The sequence below is a fragment of the Antechinus flavipes genome, chromosome 1 (genome assembly GCF_016432865.1).
Source record: "Antechinus flavipes isolate AdamAnt ecotype Samford, QLD, Australia chromosome 1, AdamAnt_v2, whole genome shotgun sequence".
In the NCBI taxonomy this organism is placed as follows: Eukaryota; Metazoa; Chordata; class Mammalia; order Dasyuromorphia; family Dasyuridae; genus Antechinus; species Antechinus flavipes.
The window spans coordinates 595,564,007-595,585,928 of NC_067398.1; the positions used below are offsets into that span (position 1 = coordinate 595,564,007).

Here is a 21,922-nt window from a genome sequence, read left to right on the forward strand (position 1 = left end):
TCTTAATCATTCCTCTATTCAATTGCAAAAGTGACTTTCTTTTAAAACACAAGCTTCAATTATGTTGTTCTACTCCTTGAACTCCAGAAATTCCTTATCATCTCCAGAATCTGTTTAGCCTTTGTAACCTGGTCCCTTTCCAATATTCCTATATAGTACTCCCTTCCATATACTCTACAGTTCAGAAACACTGGCCTTCCTGCTCTTTATTTCATTGTATACTCATCTCAGGGCTCAATCACTGGTTATCTCTATGCTTTGACTACTGCCTCTTATTTTTCTTCATGGACTCAGCTCAAGTCCTACTTCCTACAAAAGTTGTAGTCATTTGCCAGTGATTTTCCCCTGTTAGAAAGTGAGACCCTGGTGTCAGGACTTTATTTTTTTCCCTTTTTATGTGTGTCATCTGATCTTAGCACTGTGCCTAGCACATAGAAGGCACTTAATAAATATTTGTTCATTTGTCTTAAAATCTAGATGGGAAGACAAGATATATGTGAAACAAATAAGGACCAGCAGAAGATGTGGCATTTCATAATTAGTTCACATTTATTTTATACACCAAGATTTACTTAGTATTTTCCCTATAAATCCTTGGGATAAGTAATATAAGTGTTATTATCCCTGTTTTACACCTGACAGAACAAGACTTAGACTCAAGTAATTTGTCTAGTTACATATCTAATATGATTATACTGTGGACATAGCAGCTAGCTAGTATAGTGAATAAAGCCATGAACTTGTAATTAGGAAGACTTGTTCAAATTCTGTTTCACACATTTTCTAGTTGTGTGACTCTAGATAAAACATAGCTTTTTTTTTTTTTTTAATAAAGGGGTACAAGTGAAAATGCAACTAATTCTTAGAATGTGTCCAATTATGAGAGAGCCAGGTCTCATTGAGAATCAGTAGGAGGAGGGAAATAGGAAGAAAAGACATTAAGATGAAAACAAGTTTACTAGATATGGAAGAGAACACTAGAAGAGGCTTAGGTGGATAGAAATGAGGAAGAATGCAGTACAGGATCTGGAATGAAGGTTTATATAATCACTGGACTGGGTATATCAATATGGGAGTCGAATATATTTGAAAGAAATCTGTTCAGAAAGGTATTTTGATTTCTACTCCTCTTTATGTTCTCTCTTTTCAAAATTATTTTGTCTGTATTTTGCATTTCTTTATCTATATATGTGTTATTAGCTCTGATAGAAAGTAACTTCAAGGGCAGAAGCTTTTTTCCCCTTTTTTTGTATTCCAATTATCTAGGACATAATAGATACTTATTGAATCCAGTGACTTGCACAGTCATAAAACTGATATCAGGGAAGGATTTGAATGAATGAGTTTTTTAAAAGTTTTTAAATAGTTATATGTTTGAAGCCCAGTACCAAGCAATGGGGATTCAAAAATGGTACTATCTTCTGTTCTCTGGTACCTTAACTTCTAATGGAGGAAACAAACATAGGAGATTTCATTTGTATTTTAAATGGAAAGTTCCCATAACATTTAGCATGGAAAGGCAAAGTAAAGCATCTTTTAATGCCATTTCCACTGACAAAAGCATATATGATGTTCTTAGGTTTAGTGTTTAACAGTGTTCAAGACTTTGTTTGTTGAGAACCTCTTTGGTACCCTGAAGAGACAGGCTATGGCACCTACAGAAGCTTTTATTGGATAACAGCTTTGCTTCTCTAAATAACTGTGGGGCCTTGAAGGGAAATAGTAAAGACCCTGGTAAACTTGGGTGGGAGGGGAAGGAGGGTGCTAGTATTCCTAAGAATTTGTGGTTTACTTGCTTATCCTTGGTAGTTGGTCTGTGACTAGTGTTGATGGTGGGCTACCTCTCCACAGGGGTTGCTTTCCTCAGTGATGGAAAACATAGGATGGCATCAGGGACCAAATGATCTGGGGAACAGTCTTTTCCTCTTTTTTTTTCCCTCAGAAATGAACAGAGTGTGTGTTGATTTACATTCAATCTCCATAGATCTTTTTCTGGATGCAAATGGCATTTTTTATTCAAAGTTTATTAGAATTGCCTTGGATCACTGAACCACTGAGAAGAACTAAGTCTTTCATAGTAAAACATTGCATGTTTTTTCCTTTTGGGTAAGAAAGGAGGTATGATTCTTGAGGTAGATGGTGATTTTATTCATTTGATAAATGCCACCTCTTCCTTTACCAGAATGCAAAGGATTAGTTGTCTGCCCTGTAGTTAGCAATTGGTTGGTGTTTGATTTGAGTGTCTACTATTCTAGTGAGGTCAAACTCAAATAGAAGCAGGGGCCTCTAAACTATACAGCTGGCCACATATTGACTTAGAAAACCACATATTTACATGTTCTGTTGAATTTTTATTTTGTGAAATATTTCTCAATTATATTTTAATCTGATTTGGCCCTGTGTGATTACTGGATATTTGATCCCACTGTACTATGTCACATTGCTTCTAATATATTGCAGTTTTTTGTTTGTTTTTATTTTTGAAAGATGTATCTGGTAGTAATGTTCAGGATCTGACATCTCTAAGGAAGATAGATCTTTAGGATCAGAGTTTAAGAAGGCTTATGTTACCTGGATGAAATACAAAATCCTCTATTTGGCATATAAAGCTTTTCATAAACTTTCCTATCTTCTCAGTCTTATACTTTGTTTCCTATGATGACCTCCCTTCTTTCCTCTTCCTAATAACTCATACAGCCTACAATATAGGGTGACCTGCCTGCCGTTCCTTGAATGCTGTACTTCCTCTTCACCCTTCCTACTTCCTCATAATTTAGTTGGCTTTCTTCATGCTTAAAAGAAGCCTGCACCTTCTGCAGGAGACTTTTCTTGTCTTGTAGGTCTTAGTGCCCTTCTGAGATTTCTTCCCCAAAACTTAGTACATATCTTGTTTGTGCCTAGCTATTTTCATATTGTCTTCCTCTATTAACTTGTGGGCTACCCAAGATCAAGGACTGTTTTTTTCTTTATATCTCCAATACTTAGCACAGTACCTAGAATATTTTAAATGCTAATTGGTTATGGAATTAGTCTAAGTCTGCTAATAAGAGTTGATGATAGGAAGTAATAGGAATGGAGAGGAATTCTAGACATATTTCAAAGTGCTCTTAGGTGCTGTGCTTGATTGAATATAAGGAAGATAATGAAGTTACTCCAAGGTTTTACAGAAATGTAGACTTTAATAAGATTAACCAAATTTCTGAAAATTATTTTTTACAGGTGTGTAAAGTTTGAGATTAAAAGACTTTGAATGAGAAAATATTCTCTGAAAAACTATCATTAAATTTTTATAATTTAATATGACTTTTAGTCAGTCAATAAGCACTTAAGAGCTTACTATGTGTTAGACACTATATAAAATGTTGGGGTTACAAAATGAACTAAAAGACGGTCCCAGTCCTTAAGGACCTCACAGTCTAATAAATGAGACAGGAGGCAAGTAGTCTTTATAAAGGAAGGAATCCTCCTGGAAGTGGGGCAATGGAAAAGACTTTCTGTAATAGATAGAATATTAGTTGGGATTTAAAGGAAGCCAGTGGCAACTGTGAGATGTGAGAGACCTCCAAACAGAGAAGGGACAGAAAAGGGTCTGAGCACAGAGGAGTATCTTGTTTGTGGAACACCAGAGAGGCCAGTCATTGTTACTCTATAGAAGAGTATTTTATAGGGCATAAGATATGAAAGAAGAAGGTAAAAGTAGGAGGTGATTTGGTTATAAAGGGCTTTGAAAGTCAAACAAAGCATTTGTATTTTCTCTTGGAAGTAATAGAGAGCCATTGGAGTTTATTAGTAAGGGGAATGGAAAATGAAATGGTCAAACTTATGCTTTAGCAAAATCCCTTTGGTGGCTGAATGGAGAATGAATTGGAATGTGGAGAGACATGAGATAGGCTGACCCATCAGCAAGCTATTATAATAATCTAAATGTACAAGGGCCTATATCAGGATGGTAGCATTATCAGAAGAAACAAGAGGGCATATTGAGATGGTAAAATAAATAGGCTTTGGCAACAAATTGAATATAGGAGGTGAAAGAGAGAAGTTGAGGATAACCGCCAAGTTGTGAACCTGAGGAACTGGGAGATTGGACTGGTGATAATTTTTGTAGTAATAGGAAGGTGGAAGCTGGAAGCTAGTGAGAAGAGTAATAGGGCAGGATGAGTAGATTTCATATTTATCATCATAAAAATGATCTGATGATTTGACCTGAATGGGAATCCTGCAAAAGAGACTGAAAAGGACTAGTTTGAATAGGTAGGAAGACTACGGAGAGAGTGTTGTCTCAAAAACCTAGAGAGAAAAAAATATTAAGGAGATGAGGGTGATCGATAGTGTGCAGGGTCAAGAAGAATGAGGATTGAGAAAAAAAGTATTTGTTTAGTTAGAGATCATTAATTTTTGAACAGAGCAGTTTTGGTGGAATGATGGGATTGGAAACTGGATTGTAAGTGGTTAAAAAGAATGAGAGGAGAGAACTTTCATGCATTTATTACAGTCTTCTCAAGGAATTCAGCTACAAAGGACATACAATATAGACGACAATAGCCATGGGTGTAATAGAATCAATTGTTGGCTTTTTGAGCATGGAGACATGGGCTTGTTTTTAGACAACAGGGAGAGATTGAAGATAGAGTGAAAAAGACAGAAGGGGCTATCTCTTATAGAGAGATGGGATGGATAGAGTTAATAATTGCCTTGGTGTTTGAGGGCCCTGTTAAATAAAATACAAGTATTTTCTACTTATTATTTGCAAGTCATTATTGGTAATCGTCTTTGTCCATTTTTTTTTTGTATTGCTGGCAATTTTGATTCTCTGGAAGATGACGAGGTTTGATGAACTACAGTCATATACCACTGTTGTGAGAATAGTAATGTTTTTTAAAAAATTAGACTTTGGGCCATCAGTGAAGTACAATTTTCCAAATTGGTCAGTCAGCAGATACTTATTAAGTACCTATTAACTGGGCATACAAAAAGAAGCTTAATTTAATCTAGTTTCTGTTCTTTTTTGGACCCAGCTCATTGTCCATTTGTATTGCCTACCCAAGATATGAATTAATGAACTATTAATCCAGATGTATGTCATATTTTGGGTAGTGTGCAGCTTTTTCCACTTTTTTTTCCCCAAGAAGATTATTAAGATTTTCTCATTTGAACCATTGAAGACATTTTTTAATCTGTAGCTTTATGAAGTTAATACAGTATCCCCTCCAAGTTAGCACCTCCAAAATTAAGGAAATCTTTTCCCCTTTGATCCTGTACAATAAATCTTCCATGATAGTTAACAAACATTTTTAAAGTAGTATACATTCCTCTGCTTTTATGTTTTTCTGGTACTGACAAATAATTGTTAAGTTAACATATATATAGCAGTCTCATTGCTGGGGGAATCTTAATAGGCTAAAATTTGCTCTATTAAGTCATTTTAAAAAATGTTTTATTGATATTCTTTTTTTTTATGTCTACAGTCATTTGCCTGTTACTGCTTCCTATTGTAGAACTTGGAATAAACCAATACAGTCAAACAAAATAAATCAACAAATTAACAATGAATAAAATTGTATGTCTTATTCTGCTCCTGTAGTCGATTACTTTATTGTTTTATTTGCTTTGTATCATTTCATAAAATTCTCCTAAAATTCTTTGAATTCTTCATATTTATAATTTCTAAGCAGTTAACATAGGAATGTAATGGAATGGAAATGGAAGGAAACATTCTATAATGTTTAACATAACAGTTCATTCATCCATCCCCCAATAAAGAAATATTTTCAATCTAGTTCTTTAATACTTAAATTGCTATTATAAATAATTTTATATATATGGGATCTTTTCCTCTTTCTTTGACCTCCTTAAATTATACTCTTAATGGTGACAACCTAGTATCCTGAGACCTAAAGCCTTAAGAATATCAATTCCCTACAAACCACTGTATTTGCTTCCAGCAAAGCCCCTGTACTCTTTATTGAGGGAAGAAATCATTGAGGAGGTGGAATCTACATTCCTTATCACCAGCAGCAACAACTGCTGACCATCCAGCCATTCTGGAGAGCAATTTGGAACTATGCTCAAAAAGTTATCAAACTGTGCATACCCTTTGATCCAGTAGTGTTTCTACTGGGCTTATACCCCAAAGAGATACTAAAGAAAGGAAAGGGACCTGTATGTGCTAAAATGTTTGTGGCAGCCCTGTTTGTAGTGGCTAGAAACTGGAAAATGAAAGGATGTCCATCAATTGGAGAATGGTTGAGTAAATTGTGGTATATGAATGTTATGGAATATTATTGTTCTGTAAGGAATGACCAGCAGGATGAATACAGAGAGGATTGGCAAGACTTACATGAACTGATGCTGAGTGAAATGAGCAGAACCAGGAGATCATTATATACCTCAACAATGATACTGTTTGAGGATGTATTCTGAAGGAAGTGGATCTCTTCGATAAAGAGAGCCTTAATTGATCAAAGATGGACAGAAGCAGCTACATCCAGAGAAAGAACACTGGGAAATGAATATAAACTGCTTGCATTTTTGTTTTTCTTCCCAGGTTATTTATACCTTCTGAATTCAATTCTCCCTGTGCAACAAGAAAACTGTTTGGTTCTGCACTCATATATTGTATCTAGGATATACTGCAATCCATTCAACATGTAAAGGACTGTTTGCCATCTGGGAGAAGGGGTGGAGGGAGGGAGGGGGAAAATTGGAACAGAAGTGAATGCAAGGGATAATGCTGTAAAAAATTACCCTGGCATGCGTTCTATCAATAAAAAGTTATTTAAAAAAATAATAATAATAAAAAACAACTGCTGACCAGTTTTCATGAACAGACAGAAGTCTTTGGAGTGGCAGCAATTTCAAAACCAACAGTATTTCTAGGCCAGCCTTCATGGCATCATCTCAGAAGACATCTGCTATAGAAAAAGTGTCCAGAATTACCCTCCAATGGTCAACCAACTATCATACTTCAGAAACTCATGCCTTCCTTGCTGAAGTAGCAAGGCACCTAAGGAAGAAGCAGGTAGCCTCACTTCAGAGACCTTCTCTCTTAAAACTCTGATCACAGGGATTGTTATCTTTTTCTTTTTGTATCTACAATGTTTGGCACTTAATAAGTATTTAATAAATGTTTCATTTACTTAGAATCACACAGTCAGTTTATATCGGAAATGGGAATTGAATTCAGATCTCTTAGATTCATGGCAAGTTCTTTGTCTACTGCACACTACTTTTCCATATCATTAATAACTTAAAAAAAATTTTTGTCTTAAAAATATTCATATTCATTTTATCCTTTTATAGTTGGTATTTTTGTGCATATTTTGTAATGTGTGCATATATTAGTACAATCAGTCTATATAAGTTGTATATACAGTCTTCTATTCGAGGTGCAAAGCCTAAAAGTTTTCACTGACAGATCAGCTTTTTGGTCACACTCCTCTATATGTTCACTTGCTTTTGGCACTGAAAGGTTGAGTGGTTTTCCTGTGGTCACACCTGATATCCACCTGAAAAAGGAATTTAATCTAGAGCTTAATGACTCTCAAGGTCTCACCTCTATCCATTATGCTATACTTCCTCTCTGAATTTAATTTTTAATTAAAATCTTAATTAAAATTTATAAACCATTTAATTATAAATTGATTTTGCATTTTTGAATTTGTTATTGACCAAAAAAATTTTTTTTGTTTTTCAGAAATGCGGGATAAAATGAGAAAATGGAGGGAAGAAAACTACCGAAATAGTGAGCAGATAGTAGAAGTTGGAGAGGAGTTAATTAATGAATATGCTTCCAAGCTTGGAGATGATGGTAAGCTTTTAGTTTTTTAAACATATTAGTATACACATTTATATATATTTTTATAATCTCAATTGCCAGTAGATGAATCTTATGGATGATTGTTGAGGAAAAAATGACCTACCCAAGAGCTACAGATATCACCTACTTTTCATATACTTATCCATTGTTGATTCCAGGTTATGAATTCCTTTATATGATCCTTTAGCTGCTGAATTTTGTTTTGGGTGATGTTTAGGTGTACCCTATATCACAGATCAGTGATTTTTCCCCCCTACTGATGTGAATAAGCAACCTAGCTTTAATTTAGCAGATGATATTCAAGAGTTACTATGACTAAAAATTCATCCCCTGAAGTTAACCTGGGTTAACACTTTCCAAATTTTGTCTGGTCTTTGGGCAACAGATACAGTAAATACTTGATTAGGTCATTACAACATTTCCAGCTTGGTATAATTGGCAGGAAATCATTATTATTGCCTTAGACTTTGAAAAACCCAAGATTACTTCCAAACCACAGTGAGATATTAAAAGAGGACTTTAGTGGTAGTATGCTTTTATATACCTTAGTGTAGCCTTAAAGAAATTTTGTTGATCTAGTAATTGGAATTAAAAAAAAACAAACCAAACCAAACCCTGCTTTTAGAATTAAGGGAGGAGGATTAAAAATTAAAATAGTTTTGCTACTTTCTAGCTGTTTGATCTTGAATTAAATTTATTCACTTTCCTGAGTCTAGTTTTTTTTTTTTTCCATCCTGTAAAATTAAAGTTGGGCTAGGTGATCTTTAAATTTTCTCCGAGATCTGTCTTGTTAGTGCTTTTATTACATAGCTGAAATTGCTTCTTACCAATATATACATTGATTTTAGTAAGGATTTGACCAACTCATCTTTGATACCTATATTAATAAAGTGCAGTATATTTGTGGCAGATTGAGTAACTATGGTCAGATTAATGGATTGATGTCATTGTACTGAGAGTGCAGTGAGTTCTGTCCTTGGTGATTTCCTATTTGTCATTTTTATCAGTATTTTGCTTGAGGATTTAGAAGGCCTGTTTATCTCATTTCCTGATGGGATAGAGGTATAATAGTTCCATGTGATACTTTTGATCTTGTTAGTTTTGAATAGGCCAGAAGCAACAAGAAATAAATTCAGAATTCTCCATTTAAAATTACAGAGAATAATTTAGGATAACAGGATATGAAAAAGTCTTACAGATTTTTTCCAAAAAAGTGAATTAGGAGATTTAAATAAAAATAAAATATTTATATTATAGAAAGTAATCGTTTCCCTATTTATTGGTGGCTTGTTTCAGTCCCCACAGCAGGTATTTCAAAACTTGTGTACTTTTCTCAGTGCCTAATCAAGTCCTTATTCAGTCAAGAATTTCTTCAGTATCAACATTGTGCTAAGCTTTGGGACTATAGTGATAATGAATGATATAATTCTTCTTTACCTGAAGTTTACTTTCTAATAAGGAGGCAATAAAAGCATATGTAAGCATATATAGAATAATTACTAAGTACTTTTAAAAAGTAGTTTTAGGGACAAGGCATTAGCAGTTAATGTGATCAAGAGAGGCTTCATGTAATAGATGGTGCTTAAACTAGTTCTTAAAGATACAGAGAAAATCTGTGATATGGAAGTGAAGGGTGAATATCATCCAGCCTAGGGCAAAAGTACAGAATATGTATGAGGAATAATGAGATCAATTTGGTTAGATCACACAATATGAGAAGGAGAAAGAGTGGTTGGGGCCGGGTTGTGAAGAGATTTAAAAGCTTAATAAAGGAATTTGTGTTTTATCCTAGAGGCATTAAAAAGTCATTGAAGTGCCTTAAATAGAGAAATATTACCATAAGATCTGAATTTAAAGAATATCATTCAAGAGGGAGAGATGAGTCAGGAAGAGCAGTTAGAAGACTAATCTCTGCAAGAAGTCAAGAAATCTTCATGGTAATTGTATGAGTAGAGAAGGGTTTGTGTTTAAGAGATGTTGTGGATGTAAAAACAGCAAAATTTGGTGTACCACATAGAGTATATGGTAAGAGAGAATAAGGAGAGGATAAATTTAAGATTGGAAGAATTCTGATTGACAGAAACAGCTAAGTTTAGAAGAGGGGAGAATTTGGAATAAGTAATGGTTTTTGTTTTGGGAATGATGAGATCTTCAGGACTTCCAGTTTTAATTAATAAATGAAATGGAATTGAAGTCTGGAGAGAGCTTGGAACTATATACAAATTTGGAAATCATATATATAAAGATGTGATAAATAAAATTATGGGGATAGATGAAGTTATTAAGAGAACTGAGGAAGGAGCCTAAGACCGAGCCTTAGGAAATACCTATATTTAGGGAATGCGATCTGTGTGATGAATCGGTGAAAGTGAGACACAACATTTAGGTAATGTTGGAGAACTAGGAGAGAATAGGGTCATGGAAGGTCAAAGAGCAAGGAAGACTATCTTGTAGGAAAAAGGAGAAAAGGAGTTTAGCGATGATGTTATTAGATTTTGAAATGAAAAGCACAGGATCTCATTTGAATAGCCTAATAGTACTCAGTACAGTAAGGGGAACAATCCTCATCTGAAAGAAAGCTTGGAGGCAGATATTTTTGAGGCTTGAAGAGAGAAAAGATTTGCAAAACTTTTTGTGGAGCATAAGATAGAAAGTTGCCGAGGAATGATTAAAAGAACCAATTTGTTGCAGTGAAAGCCCAGTCAAAGTTGAATGATATTAATTTATAATGCATCTAGTTAGCATGATTGTGTGACTTCATTCAGTAGCACATGAGTAGAAGAAACAGATGTAGGAGTGATCTAGGGCTGAGGTTTAGCAGAAGACAAGCAATAATAGTACAGGGAGATGAGAGATTTGAAAACTAACTTTGCATCTGATATAAACTTCTTAAAATTTCTTCTCTACAAAGTTCTCTGTATCATCAGCTAACTTTTCCTTCTCTGTTTTGTGAGAGGAAGAAGTGTCCATATTGCTTCTTTTCTTTGACTACTTTGGACTGATTTCTATTTCTTCCTACTTCCTCTAAAGTCTGGTTCTTTCAGTTGATAGAATCTTGCATTAGATCTAGAAAGATCATTTGATGCCATGTAACCTAATTCCTTTTCTTTACAGAGAAAGAAACAAAAGCTCAGAAGTTAAGTGATTTGCCCATCTAATGAGAGTCAGAGATAGCATTTGAACTCAGGCCTTCCTGACTCCAAGGTCAGTTCTGCTATGCTGTGCTGTTTCTCATCTCTCTCTATTAGTTCTTCTCTGTGTCTAGATATATTTATATATATACATATACATCTCTTTACTACTGCTATTGATAAAAGCCCATAATTATATACTGTTTTAAGGTTTGCAAAGTGACATTGGGCAAATCACATAATATCTGAGTCTCACTTTACTCATCTGTAAAATGTGGAGTTTTGACTAGACAAACTTTTATCTATCCCGAGTTCTTAGTACAGGGCCTGGCACATAGTAGTTGCTTAATAAATGATGGGTCACTTAATGTTATAGTATTGAGCCAACAACACTATGAAGGAGATAATGTAAGTATTATCTTACCCATTTTGTAGGTGGGGAAGACAAGGCCAAAGTAAGTGGAGAGGCTTCCCAAGGTCACACGCAGTAAATGTAAAAATTAAGAGTTTTCTCACCAAAAAAAAAAAAAAAAAAGGTAAATGTCTTATTAGATTTTAACATTTGAACATCAATACAACTCAACTTGCTTATAAGCTCCACTTAAATTAATCTCCAGGTGTAAACTTTTTTCATTCCCTCTGAGATTCCCTCACTGTTTGTCTCTTCTAATTTACTTTGAGGTCTCTTTTGATACAGTCATAGAATTTTAAAGTTGAAAGGCACCTTGACTTATGATGAAAGGTATTATCTATCTCCAAAAAAGAGTTGGTGAAACCTGAATGTGGATCAAAGATACTTTTTTTTTTTTCTTTCTTATTTTTTTGTTTCTATTTTCTGTCACAGATTGATTCATATAGAAATATGTTTTGTGTGATTATGTATAACCTATGTCAAATTGCTTGCCTTCTAAATGAATGGGAAATTTGGAGCTCAAAATTTGAAAAAAGAAGTTAAAATTGTTTTTACATGTAGTTCGGTGAAATTAAAATATTAATTTTTTAAAAAGGCACTTTGATGGTACCTCTCCAACTCCATACACAAAACTTTACTATAATATAACTGAGAAGTGATTATCTAATACCTGTTTGAAGATTTCCAAGGAAGGAAAACCCATCACCTCTTGAGGCAGCCCATTTTCTTTTTGGATAGCTCATATTGTGAGGAAGTAGTTTTTTTGGTGGTTTTGTTTTTTCTATTAACAAGCTTATATTGATAGCTTCGCAACTTTCACCTTTTGATCTCACTTCTATTTTCTGTGGCAAAAAGAACAAGTCTGTTCCCCTTTCACATGACAGCCCTTCAGATACTTGAAGAAAACCTCTTGAGTCTTGTTTTCTCTAGGTTAAATATGCTCATTTTCATAGTAGATCCACATATGTCATGGGCTTTTTTGGTTTTCTGATTGCCTTCTCTCTAGATACTCTCTAGCTTATCAGTGTCTTTCTTAAATCATGGTGCCCAGAACTGAACATAGTATTCGATTTGAAGCTTTGTGAGAACAGGTGACAAGGGACTGTTACCTTCCTAAACTATGTAACTTTTAATGCAGTCTAAGTGTACATTATCTTTTTTGGCTGCTGTTATAACACTGCTAATTCATATTGATCTTTAAAACCTTTAGTTTTTTTTTTAATTAATTTCTGTCTAACCGTACTTTCACCTTTACATATACCATTGCTTTTTTTGTATATAATATTTTGTTTTTCCTTATTAATAAATACCTCTAGCATTTCCATAATATTTTCTTATTTGATACTCTTAATAACCCTGTGAAATAGGTGCTGTTAATTTCTCTATTTTCCAGTTGCAGAAACCGAGGCAGAGGTTAAATGACTTGCCTAGGGTTATACAGCTAGTAAATGTGAGGCTTTTTTGAACTCAGATCTTCTCTACTTCAGACTACCTAAATACCTAAGTAGCCTTTAGCTAAGTTATCCTGTTACAAAAAGATAGGACTAAGCTACTTACTGCTTGTAAGTTATTCCTTGAATTTATTGGGTCTGAATTTATGTGTGTTTATTTTGTTTTTCCTGACTAGGATGTAAATATATTGAGGGAAGGGATGAATTTATTTTGTCTCTGTACTTATAGCACTTACCACAAGACCTGGAACATTGTGTAAACTTAATAGCACTTGTTGATTGGTTCGTATCATGGTAGTACATAAGCCATTGTTTTGATTTTGAATTTCCCCACCCTCCCCTTTTCATTGTTTCATAAAGTTCTTTCAGAATTTATTTGTATTCTAACTACCTTTTAGTACTTATTATGTTAATATGCCATAATTTATTTCACTGTCCTCCTTTAAGGATTTTAAGCACTTTAAGGATTCTTTCACTTTTTTTTTTTTCTTGGTTATATAAGGATAATGCTGTGAAAATCTTTGAAAAGATTGCTTTTTAGTTTTTTATAATACTGTCAGTCTATATGCTCAGGAATGAAATCGGAGTATTTTTTTTATTACCAAATTTCTCTTTAAAAAAGATTTAATTAATTTATAGGTATGTACTCCCTCTCTCCCCCCACAACTCTTGTCAGTATTGTGTCTTTGCTTTTCAATATTTTTGCCAATATTATGAATAAATTGATACTAAAAGTTATTTTAACTTGATTCTCTTGGGTTATTAATTTGAGCATTTTCCTAAGTTGTGATAAATACCTTGTGTTTACATTTTTTGACATTTATATCTTGACATTTAACCGTTGTGAACTTGGAAGCACTCATATATCTAGGTATTAGAGAGCGCTTTATCTGTCAGATTTGCTATAAATATTTTAAAATATTTTTTTTTTTGTATTTTTGTTGTGCAGTTTTAAAAAATACAGTTAAGCCTATTTACCTTGTTTTCTCCCACTTGTTGAAAAAAGAAATATTCTTTCCATTTGCTGAAGAAAAAAGAGTTGTTTCCTTTCCATACATATGAACTCTAGAAATGATGATAGAAATAAAGCCCTTGTAATCTTCACTTTTTCTTTACCATTAAATGAAGAAATTAACCCATTTCCTCTTTTTTTTCCTTCTTTTTTTGCTTCTTTTAATACTGTACTTGGTATCCATACCTTGCTGATCATTCCTTTTTCTACCTTTTTTTTTTTCCTGCCTGCTTTTCTTTGGACCTTTGATTATGTGTTCTGTAGAATTCTGGAATCTTTTCCTTTTTTCTCTTAATAGTCACTACAGTGGTGGTCCCCATCAATCCCAGTCTCAGAAACTTTTTATTTTTAAAAACAAAGGGCTATTTATCTGTCTCACATATCTACCTGGACTTTCTATCTGTACCTCCAATTTTATTTATCTAAAATTGGGCTACCAAACCAAGTCTTACAACCTTCTGTTTTTTTTTTTTTAAATAATATTATTATTTATGCGTCTCTTAGAAGATACATAACCTTTATCTCTTATATCTAGTCATTTACTAAGTTCCTTGTATTCTATCCCTGTAATAACTTTTAAATTTGTAGTCTTCTTTTACTTCAGAGTAACCACTATAGTTTAGGTTTTTTATTACCTCTCACTTGTGTTATGATAATCTCTGAAGTAGTTTCTGTTTCTAGTCTCTCCCTTTTCCTCACCCAAACTTACTTTTAAAAAATTCCATCTTATATATATGCTTAATCTTTTTAATGAATAGCTTTGAACACAGTAATTATGCTCAAAATCCCTTCAGTGTCATCTCATAGCCTATGAAATAAAATACAACTTCAAAAATTTGGTATGCTTGCTATTTTCTGAGCCTGTTTTATGTACGTTTCTTGTCCACTATTAAAATAGTATCTATCCTTCAAGTACTAACTTAAAAGTCATTTCTTTTATGTAATCTGCTTTCTTTACCTCTCCATCAAAACATATATATATATATATCTTTCAACAATTTGCCCTTGTTCACTTCTGTCCACTAAGTTTCATATTTCCTTTCCTCTTATTTGTAAATTTTCTCTTTTAGGCCTTTTTGAAGACAGAGACTATCTTATTTACCTTTGTATCAACTCAGTCAGTGAACATATTCAGTATCTGTTAGGTGCCAGGAATTATTCTGAACTCTGGAAATACAAAAAAGACACAAAAGATGAACCCTGCCCTCAAGGAGCTTACAATCTAAATATGGAAGACAACATGTACAGAAATATATATAATGCAAATTATATATAGGATAAACAGGAAATAATTAACAGTGGAAAGTCACCAGAGTTAAAAGGGATTGGTAAAGGTTTCCTATAGAAAGTCAAAATTTTAGTTGGGACTTAAAGGAAGGTAGGGAAGTCAGTAGATGCAACGAAGATGGAGAGTAATCCGGGCATGAGGAACAGCCAGAAGAATGCCTTGGCCTATTTTCCAAAGCAACTAAAACAGTTCTACAGATAAGATGCTCTCAAGTATTTGTCTAATGAATAAAAGTATTGCTCCACAAATCTGAACTTTTTTTTTTCTTGTTTTGGTTGTAACAATTTTAATACAGTGACAAACCAGATGTTACTTACATGAGGGCAAACACGAGGGACATGAAAGAAACATTGTGATGTGATGACAATTAAAAGATCCGGTATTTGGTTTGGAAAAAGTCTTTAGAGAAAGAAGGAAAGGACTATTGTGTGGCAAAGTATAGAGACTTATTTCATGTTAATTCAGAAGGTAGAACTAGAACTGAGAGAATCTTGAAAGTTTTAAATTAAATAAATATTAACTCTTAACTGTATGCAAAGGGATCTGGTAATACAAAGACCAATAAGTTTCCATTCTTAAAGTTTCTAAAGGAAGTACAATATGTACAGCAGATAAATATAAGGTCATAAGAAGTAGAGAAAGAACAACCAAAAGGACCAGAAAAGTCTATGTGGAGGTATAGCTTTGAATTAAGTCATGTAATTTTGAAGGCCTTTGGAGGACATTGGCAAGCTTGATAGTTAGCTTATGCAGCTCTATGGAGTCAGAGTATGGAATTAGAAATTTGGGGAAAAGTTAAAATTCAGGCTGATTAGTGTGGATCTCATGAAATGGAAAATGATAGGTAGGAGCTGGATTATAGAGGTCTTTTAATGTCAAGTTGAGGACTTTGATTTTATGCCAGAATGTTTGAGGAAGAGGGAAGAAAAAGGGGACACTAAAGGTTTTGAGACAGACCATTCCTCAGAGAGTATGGAGTTTAGATTGGAGAGGGGAGAACAATGAAGAGACAATTATAATAGATATTGAAATATGTTTAGTTTATAAGAATTGAAGTAGAGAGCCAGTAGCTAGGGAGGGATTGAAGATAAAAGAAAGATTAATAGGTGAAGTTTCTATAGAGGATGGAAAGAGATAGAGGGCACAAGTAGAAGGTCACTGCTTTCTCAGGGACCTTTCCTGACCCACGTGCCCCCACCCCTAATGAATGGCAATCTCTCCTCAAAATTTTGGATGCAATAATTTGCACTTGTCTGTTTATATATTGTATGATCCTTGTAGCATATAAACTCCTTGAGGGCAAAGGGAGTTTTTCATTTGTATTTGTATCCCCAGCATTTAACATATAAGCACTTATTCCTTATTGGATTGACTTAGAGAAAGGCGGAGAACATGAATGAAAATATAAAAGGATTTTGAGCAGTGGAAGAGGGAAAATGAGAGAGCTTGTAATTAATGATTTTGAATTTCTCAGTAAGGTAGGAGTCATTTACATCTATTGGAAAATAAAGGGGATGCTTTAAGGTGTTTTAAGCATTTTTATTTTACAATTTTCCATTTGTTTGTCTTTGTCTATCTAGTTTGGATAATATATGAACAAGTGATGATTGCTGCTCTGGACTATGGTCGGGATGACTTAGCATTGGTAAGTATTTAAATTATATTTACTTTGCCTTACATATTCTATATAGTTACAGCTTAGCATGGAAAGGTATAACTTAGATTTTTAAAATGCTTTGGAAACAATCTATTTTTTTAAGAGTGTAAAAAATAAGTTTAATTTTAATGATATAGTTATTAAACACTGATCAAAGATAAATGGGAGTGGGAACCCACCTTCTCCCCTTTTCTCCTTTCTTTCTTCTGTCAGAATATGTGAGGTGACAAAGTTTCTAGCCACTATTCCCTCTGCTATATCCTCCTGCTTTGATGTAATTATGGAAATTTTAGGAGCTATATCACCAGTGTAAAACTATTTTTGCCTTTTATTTGAAAAAAACAGTAAGTAAAAGGGGAAAACAGACAAGAAATCCAAAATAAAATTAAAAAAAAAAAAGAGAGAGAGAGAGAGAGAGAGAGAACATTGTCATATGCTCAGCAGTGTGTCAGGGAAGATTCAAAATATATAACAACAAATTTCCAGATCAAAAAGTGTGTGTGTGTGTGTGTGTGTGTGTGATTCATGAATATAATGTCTTCTAATATATATATTATCTAATATTATATCTAATAATATCTAATATATATTAGAAGACATTATATTCATGAATGATCATTTTTTTCTTTACTCATTTTTTAAATTGTTCTTCAGTTCTCTGTCATGCACCTCATTTACTTTATTCTTTTTTTCCCTTCTCCACTCCCAAACAAGCTACTTTTAAGAAAAGATATATTTATATATACATATATACATACATACTCACACATACCCCACAAAGACATATGCATCTTTCTTATCCTTGTTGCCTCTTTAATTAAATTTTGATCCATAACTTGCCTTATTATTAACCTCCCCTCTCTCAAGGATCTCTCCTTTGTCTTCCTCCCTCACCCTTTGCTTCACTATCTGTCCATCCCTCCTCTCTTGTTTTTTTGTTTTATTAGATCGTAGGAAGGGATGCAGCAAGATCTGTGCCTGTTTCCTGACAGCCCTCCAACAGTTCTTTAATTTATATCTATATCAATAGAGATGAAAGATAACTACTTTCCACATAATTAATTACCTTTCCTATACTACACTTTTTTTTTTTTTTTTTTTTTTTTTTTACTCTCTAACATTTGGCTTAGCAATAACATTTTCCCATTCTTTCAGTACCTTTCAATGTAGTTCATCTGGACAGTGTGACTTTTACTCATCAAAAGTAGCTGTATTCTTTTTTTATTTCCTTAAGTTATATTGGACATCATAATGGTCACTATGTGCCATTGTCATCCTTTTTAATGCAATGATCCTTTTCCTTTGTGGAGCAAACAAGCAAACATTTGAGGAGTTGTGTATCCTTTCTGTATTAATATTATTATTGCCCTTTCCCCTTGTCCTTTGATCCTGGTTTCTCCCAATATAACTTATAAAACATCTTTTCATCGGTTGTGTTTAGCTTTTCTTGCCAGATTCACCTCAATTTATTACATAAAGTTCATGATATTACTGTTAAATAACTGTGCTATTGTGTTTTATTGCCCTTATTTCATACTTTGCATCCATCTTCACTTCGCTATGGTTGTGTGTGTGTGTTATATATATATATATATATATATATTTAGTCTAAATTTTAAAATTCTTTTTGCATCCTTATCTCTAAATGACAGGTTAGTTGCTGATTTGCATTCATAAAGAAAGATTCCAGGAGCAGCTAGTTGGTGCAGTGAATAGAGCACCAGCCCTGAAGTGAGAAGGACCTGAGTTCAAATCTGGTCTCAGACACTTAACACTTCCTAGCTGTGTGACGCTAGACAAGTCACTTAATCCTAATTACCTCAGCCCCTCTCCCCCCAAAAAAAGAAAGAAAGAAAGAAAGAAAGAAAGAAAGGTTCCACATCAGGAGTGCTCTATACTAATGAAATTATAGGTGTCAGCATTACTTTTTTTAAAAAATAAGAAAAACAAACTTTTGTTTCAAGGAAAAGTTTTGGATCATTTAAAGAATTATGCTGTTTTCCAGAGTCAACTTGTTCAGCTTTTTTTCTTCTTCACTTGTGGGCATAGCGTACATGTATGCTTTGTTTGTCGGAGTTGTGTGTATTGATTGATGGGTGAGCTTCATAGATTTGATTCATTCTGCTATGAATTGTAGCCTAGAAGGGAGGCATTTTTTCCTCCATTTCAGACTTTTGAATATAGATCTCATTTAGTTTTCTGCATCAGTTTGAATTTCATTACTATTAACATTCATTAACACAGTGTCATCCACTAAAAGAAATTGCCATCTCTATGACATTTTAATTTAATTTCAACTGTATTGTAAACCTTTTTCAGTGACAAATACTTTTTTTTTTTAATTTTTATTTAATAATTACTTTATATTGACAGAATCCATGCCAGGGTAATTTTTTTACAACATTATCCCTTGCACTCGTTTCTGTTCCGATTTTTCCCCTCCCTCCCTCCACCCCCTCCCCTAGATGGCAAGCAGTCCTATATATGTTGGATATGTTGCAGTATATCCTAGATACAATATATGTTTGCAGAACCGAACAGTTCTCTTGTTGCACAGGGAGAATTGGATTCAGAAGGTATAAATAACCCGGGAAGAAAAACAAAAATGCAGATAGTTCACATTCGTTTCCCAGTGTTCTTTCTTTGGGTGTAGCTGCTTCTGTCCTTCATTTATCAATTGAAACTCAGTTAGGTCTCTTTGAGTGACAGATACTTTTGGCAAGTTCAAAACTTTTGTGTTTTGCTTGATATTAATAATTGGTATTGTAGAACAAAGGAATTAATATGATTTTCAAATATCAAAGGATCCAGTATTTTGCTGTACCAAATTAAATGCTTTTTTTAGTCTACAAATTAATCTTGTATTAATAAAAAAAAATAGTATAAAATTATGATATACTGATGATACTTACATAGCTGCTTGGAAAAAAAATAATCTTTGAGAGTATTGTACTCCATTTTTATAAGAACTAGATGTATAGCATATTAATTGTATTTTTGCCTTGTTTTTCCCCAGCTAACTTTTTTTTCTTTTAGTTTTGTCTTCAGGAGCTAAGAAGACAGTTCCCTGGAAGTCACAGAGTCAAACGACTAACTGGCATGAGATTTGAAGCTATGGAAAGGTAGTATAATCTTTTCAAACATTTCAGTCCAGAAAATATATTAACAGTTTGTTAGAATTTCCTTAAGGATATAACTAAATTCCTGATCGGGCTTCGTGAAGACTTTCTAAATTTATCTAGTCATTAGAGGACTATTTGTTACTAGCTATGTAAGAGTGGCACAGACTTTTGACCTATTCTCCAGGTTTCTTTGATAGAAAACAGGTCTTTGCTCTCTCTGTGTGTGTGTATGTATGTATACACATATGCACATGCCTCCATAGTATATGGTGGATATGATGATGACAAACAGCTGTTTACATTCATGAGGTTGCCCAATGAAGTCTGCAGCTTGGATTAATTTCTTTTTTTTTTTTTTTTTTAAAGTCTGAATACTGAAGGAATAGGATAAAAATAGCCTTGTGGGGTTATAATTTGGTTAAATGAGAATCCCTTGGGAAATAACCTCTCTTATTCTCTCTCACTCTTTGTCTCCCACCCCAAAAAAGAAAGAAAAAACAATCCCAAACAAAAAACAACTCCACAAAAATCATTACACCTAAGGAGCAAAGCAACCACAAGAGAGTGTCTTCTTATTTTCCCTTAGTTGACAAATGAAGATCAATTTACCTGATTTATTGTTGTTTAAAACTATTCTTCTAGTGAAAATTTAAATTTAATTCAGGATTTTAAATTTATAATGATCATTCTGGCTCAAATATGAGTAGATCAGCTGGATCAGCACCAAATTTGACAGATGTTAAGTATAGCTTTTCTTAGAGAAATGTAGAGAATTCTAGTTATTTACCACTTAACTGAGATTTTCTTGAAAATAAAAGTGGTCGAAGATGGCGGAGAGGAGGCTCACAGTTGCATAAGCTCCGCGCTTTCTCTCACTATCCACTTCATTACAAGCCTCTGAATCAATGCTTGACTGAAAAAAAACCACAAATAGTTACCAAGAGAAGCCATCCTTGAGATCCGCCAAGAAAGGTCTGTCTTTACTGGAGGGCTGGGGCAGTTTTAGATCGGGCGCAGGCTGAGGGCAGCGGCAGTGAGAGCACGGGAGCAGAGCTGAGAGGGGGTGGGGAGTGATCGTAGCCGTCTCTGCGGGGAGAGCTTCGCTACAGGTTTGGAACCTGCAGCAAGTCAACAGCCCAGCAGAGAAGCTAAAAACACCGGGGCTGAAGAACACAACCCCAAACAGCTGGAGTCTCTCAGGACCTGGCCCCCCCCCTTCCCCCCCCTCAGTGACTCAGCACGCTTTGGGATCTCAGAGCGCAGGCGCAGCACAGTCCTGCTAGTGCCTCACTACTGCCACCTGCAGTCTGTAGAGGAAGCTCGATAACACACCCAGCCCCCCCCCAAAGAAAGACTCCAGTTTTTTCTGTTTTTCTTTGGTAGTTTATCTCTGATTAATAGACAGAATGAGCAAGAAGCTGAAGAGGACTTTAACCCTTGACAGCTTCTATACAGATAGAGAGCAGACTCTAAATCCTGAGGAGACTAAAAACAGGCAGTCCCCAGGTGATTCCCCAAAGGAGGAAATCATCTGTTCCTCAGCACAGATGAACCTCATAGAAGTGATTAAAAAGGCTCTCACAAGGAGCTAGAAGAAAAATGGGAAAAGAGTCTGGAGAAAGTTAAAGAGAGAGTGGATAAAGAAGTAAAATCCTTGAAAAATAGGATTAGTGAACTGGAAACAGAAAACAGCTCTCTAAAAAACAAAATTGGCGAAATGGAAAAAAATTCCACAGAACAAAAGAACTCAATTGGACAATTAGAGAAAGATTTTAAAAAAGTGAGTGAAGAGAATACTTCACTGAAAATCAGAATTGAACAAGTGGAATTGAATGACTCGAGGAGACAAGAAGAATCAGTCAAGCAAATCCAAAAAAATCAAACAATGGAGAAAAATGTGAAATACCTTCTGGGGAAGACAACAGACCTGGAAAACAGATCCAGGAGAGACAATCTGAGAATCATTGGACTCCCAGAAAAACATGATGAAAAAAAAGCCTGGACACTGTCTTCCAGGAAATCATCAAAGA

At 34.2% G+C, this 21,922-nt stretch overlaps 1 protein-coding gene across 3 annotated transcripts in view; it reads left to right on the top strand.

Annotated features, from left to right (window-relative positions):
• Positions 1-21,922, top strand: part of EMC2 (ER membrane protein complex subunit 2) — a 70,039-nt gene that overhangs the window by 3,960 nt on the left and 44,157 nt on the right. For all 3 annotated transcript variants that reach the window (XM_051970985.1, XM_051970987.1, XM_051970986.1), the window contains 3 exons: positions 7,697-7,810; positions 16,694-16,758; positions 19,807-19,892. In XM_051970985.1, coding sequence (XP_051826945.1) covers positions 7,697-7,810; positions 16,694-16,758; positions 19,807-19,892 — 265 coding nt within the window. The remainder of the gene's footprint in view (positions 1-7,696; positions 7,811-16,693; positions 16,759-19,806; positions 19,893-21,922) is intronic.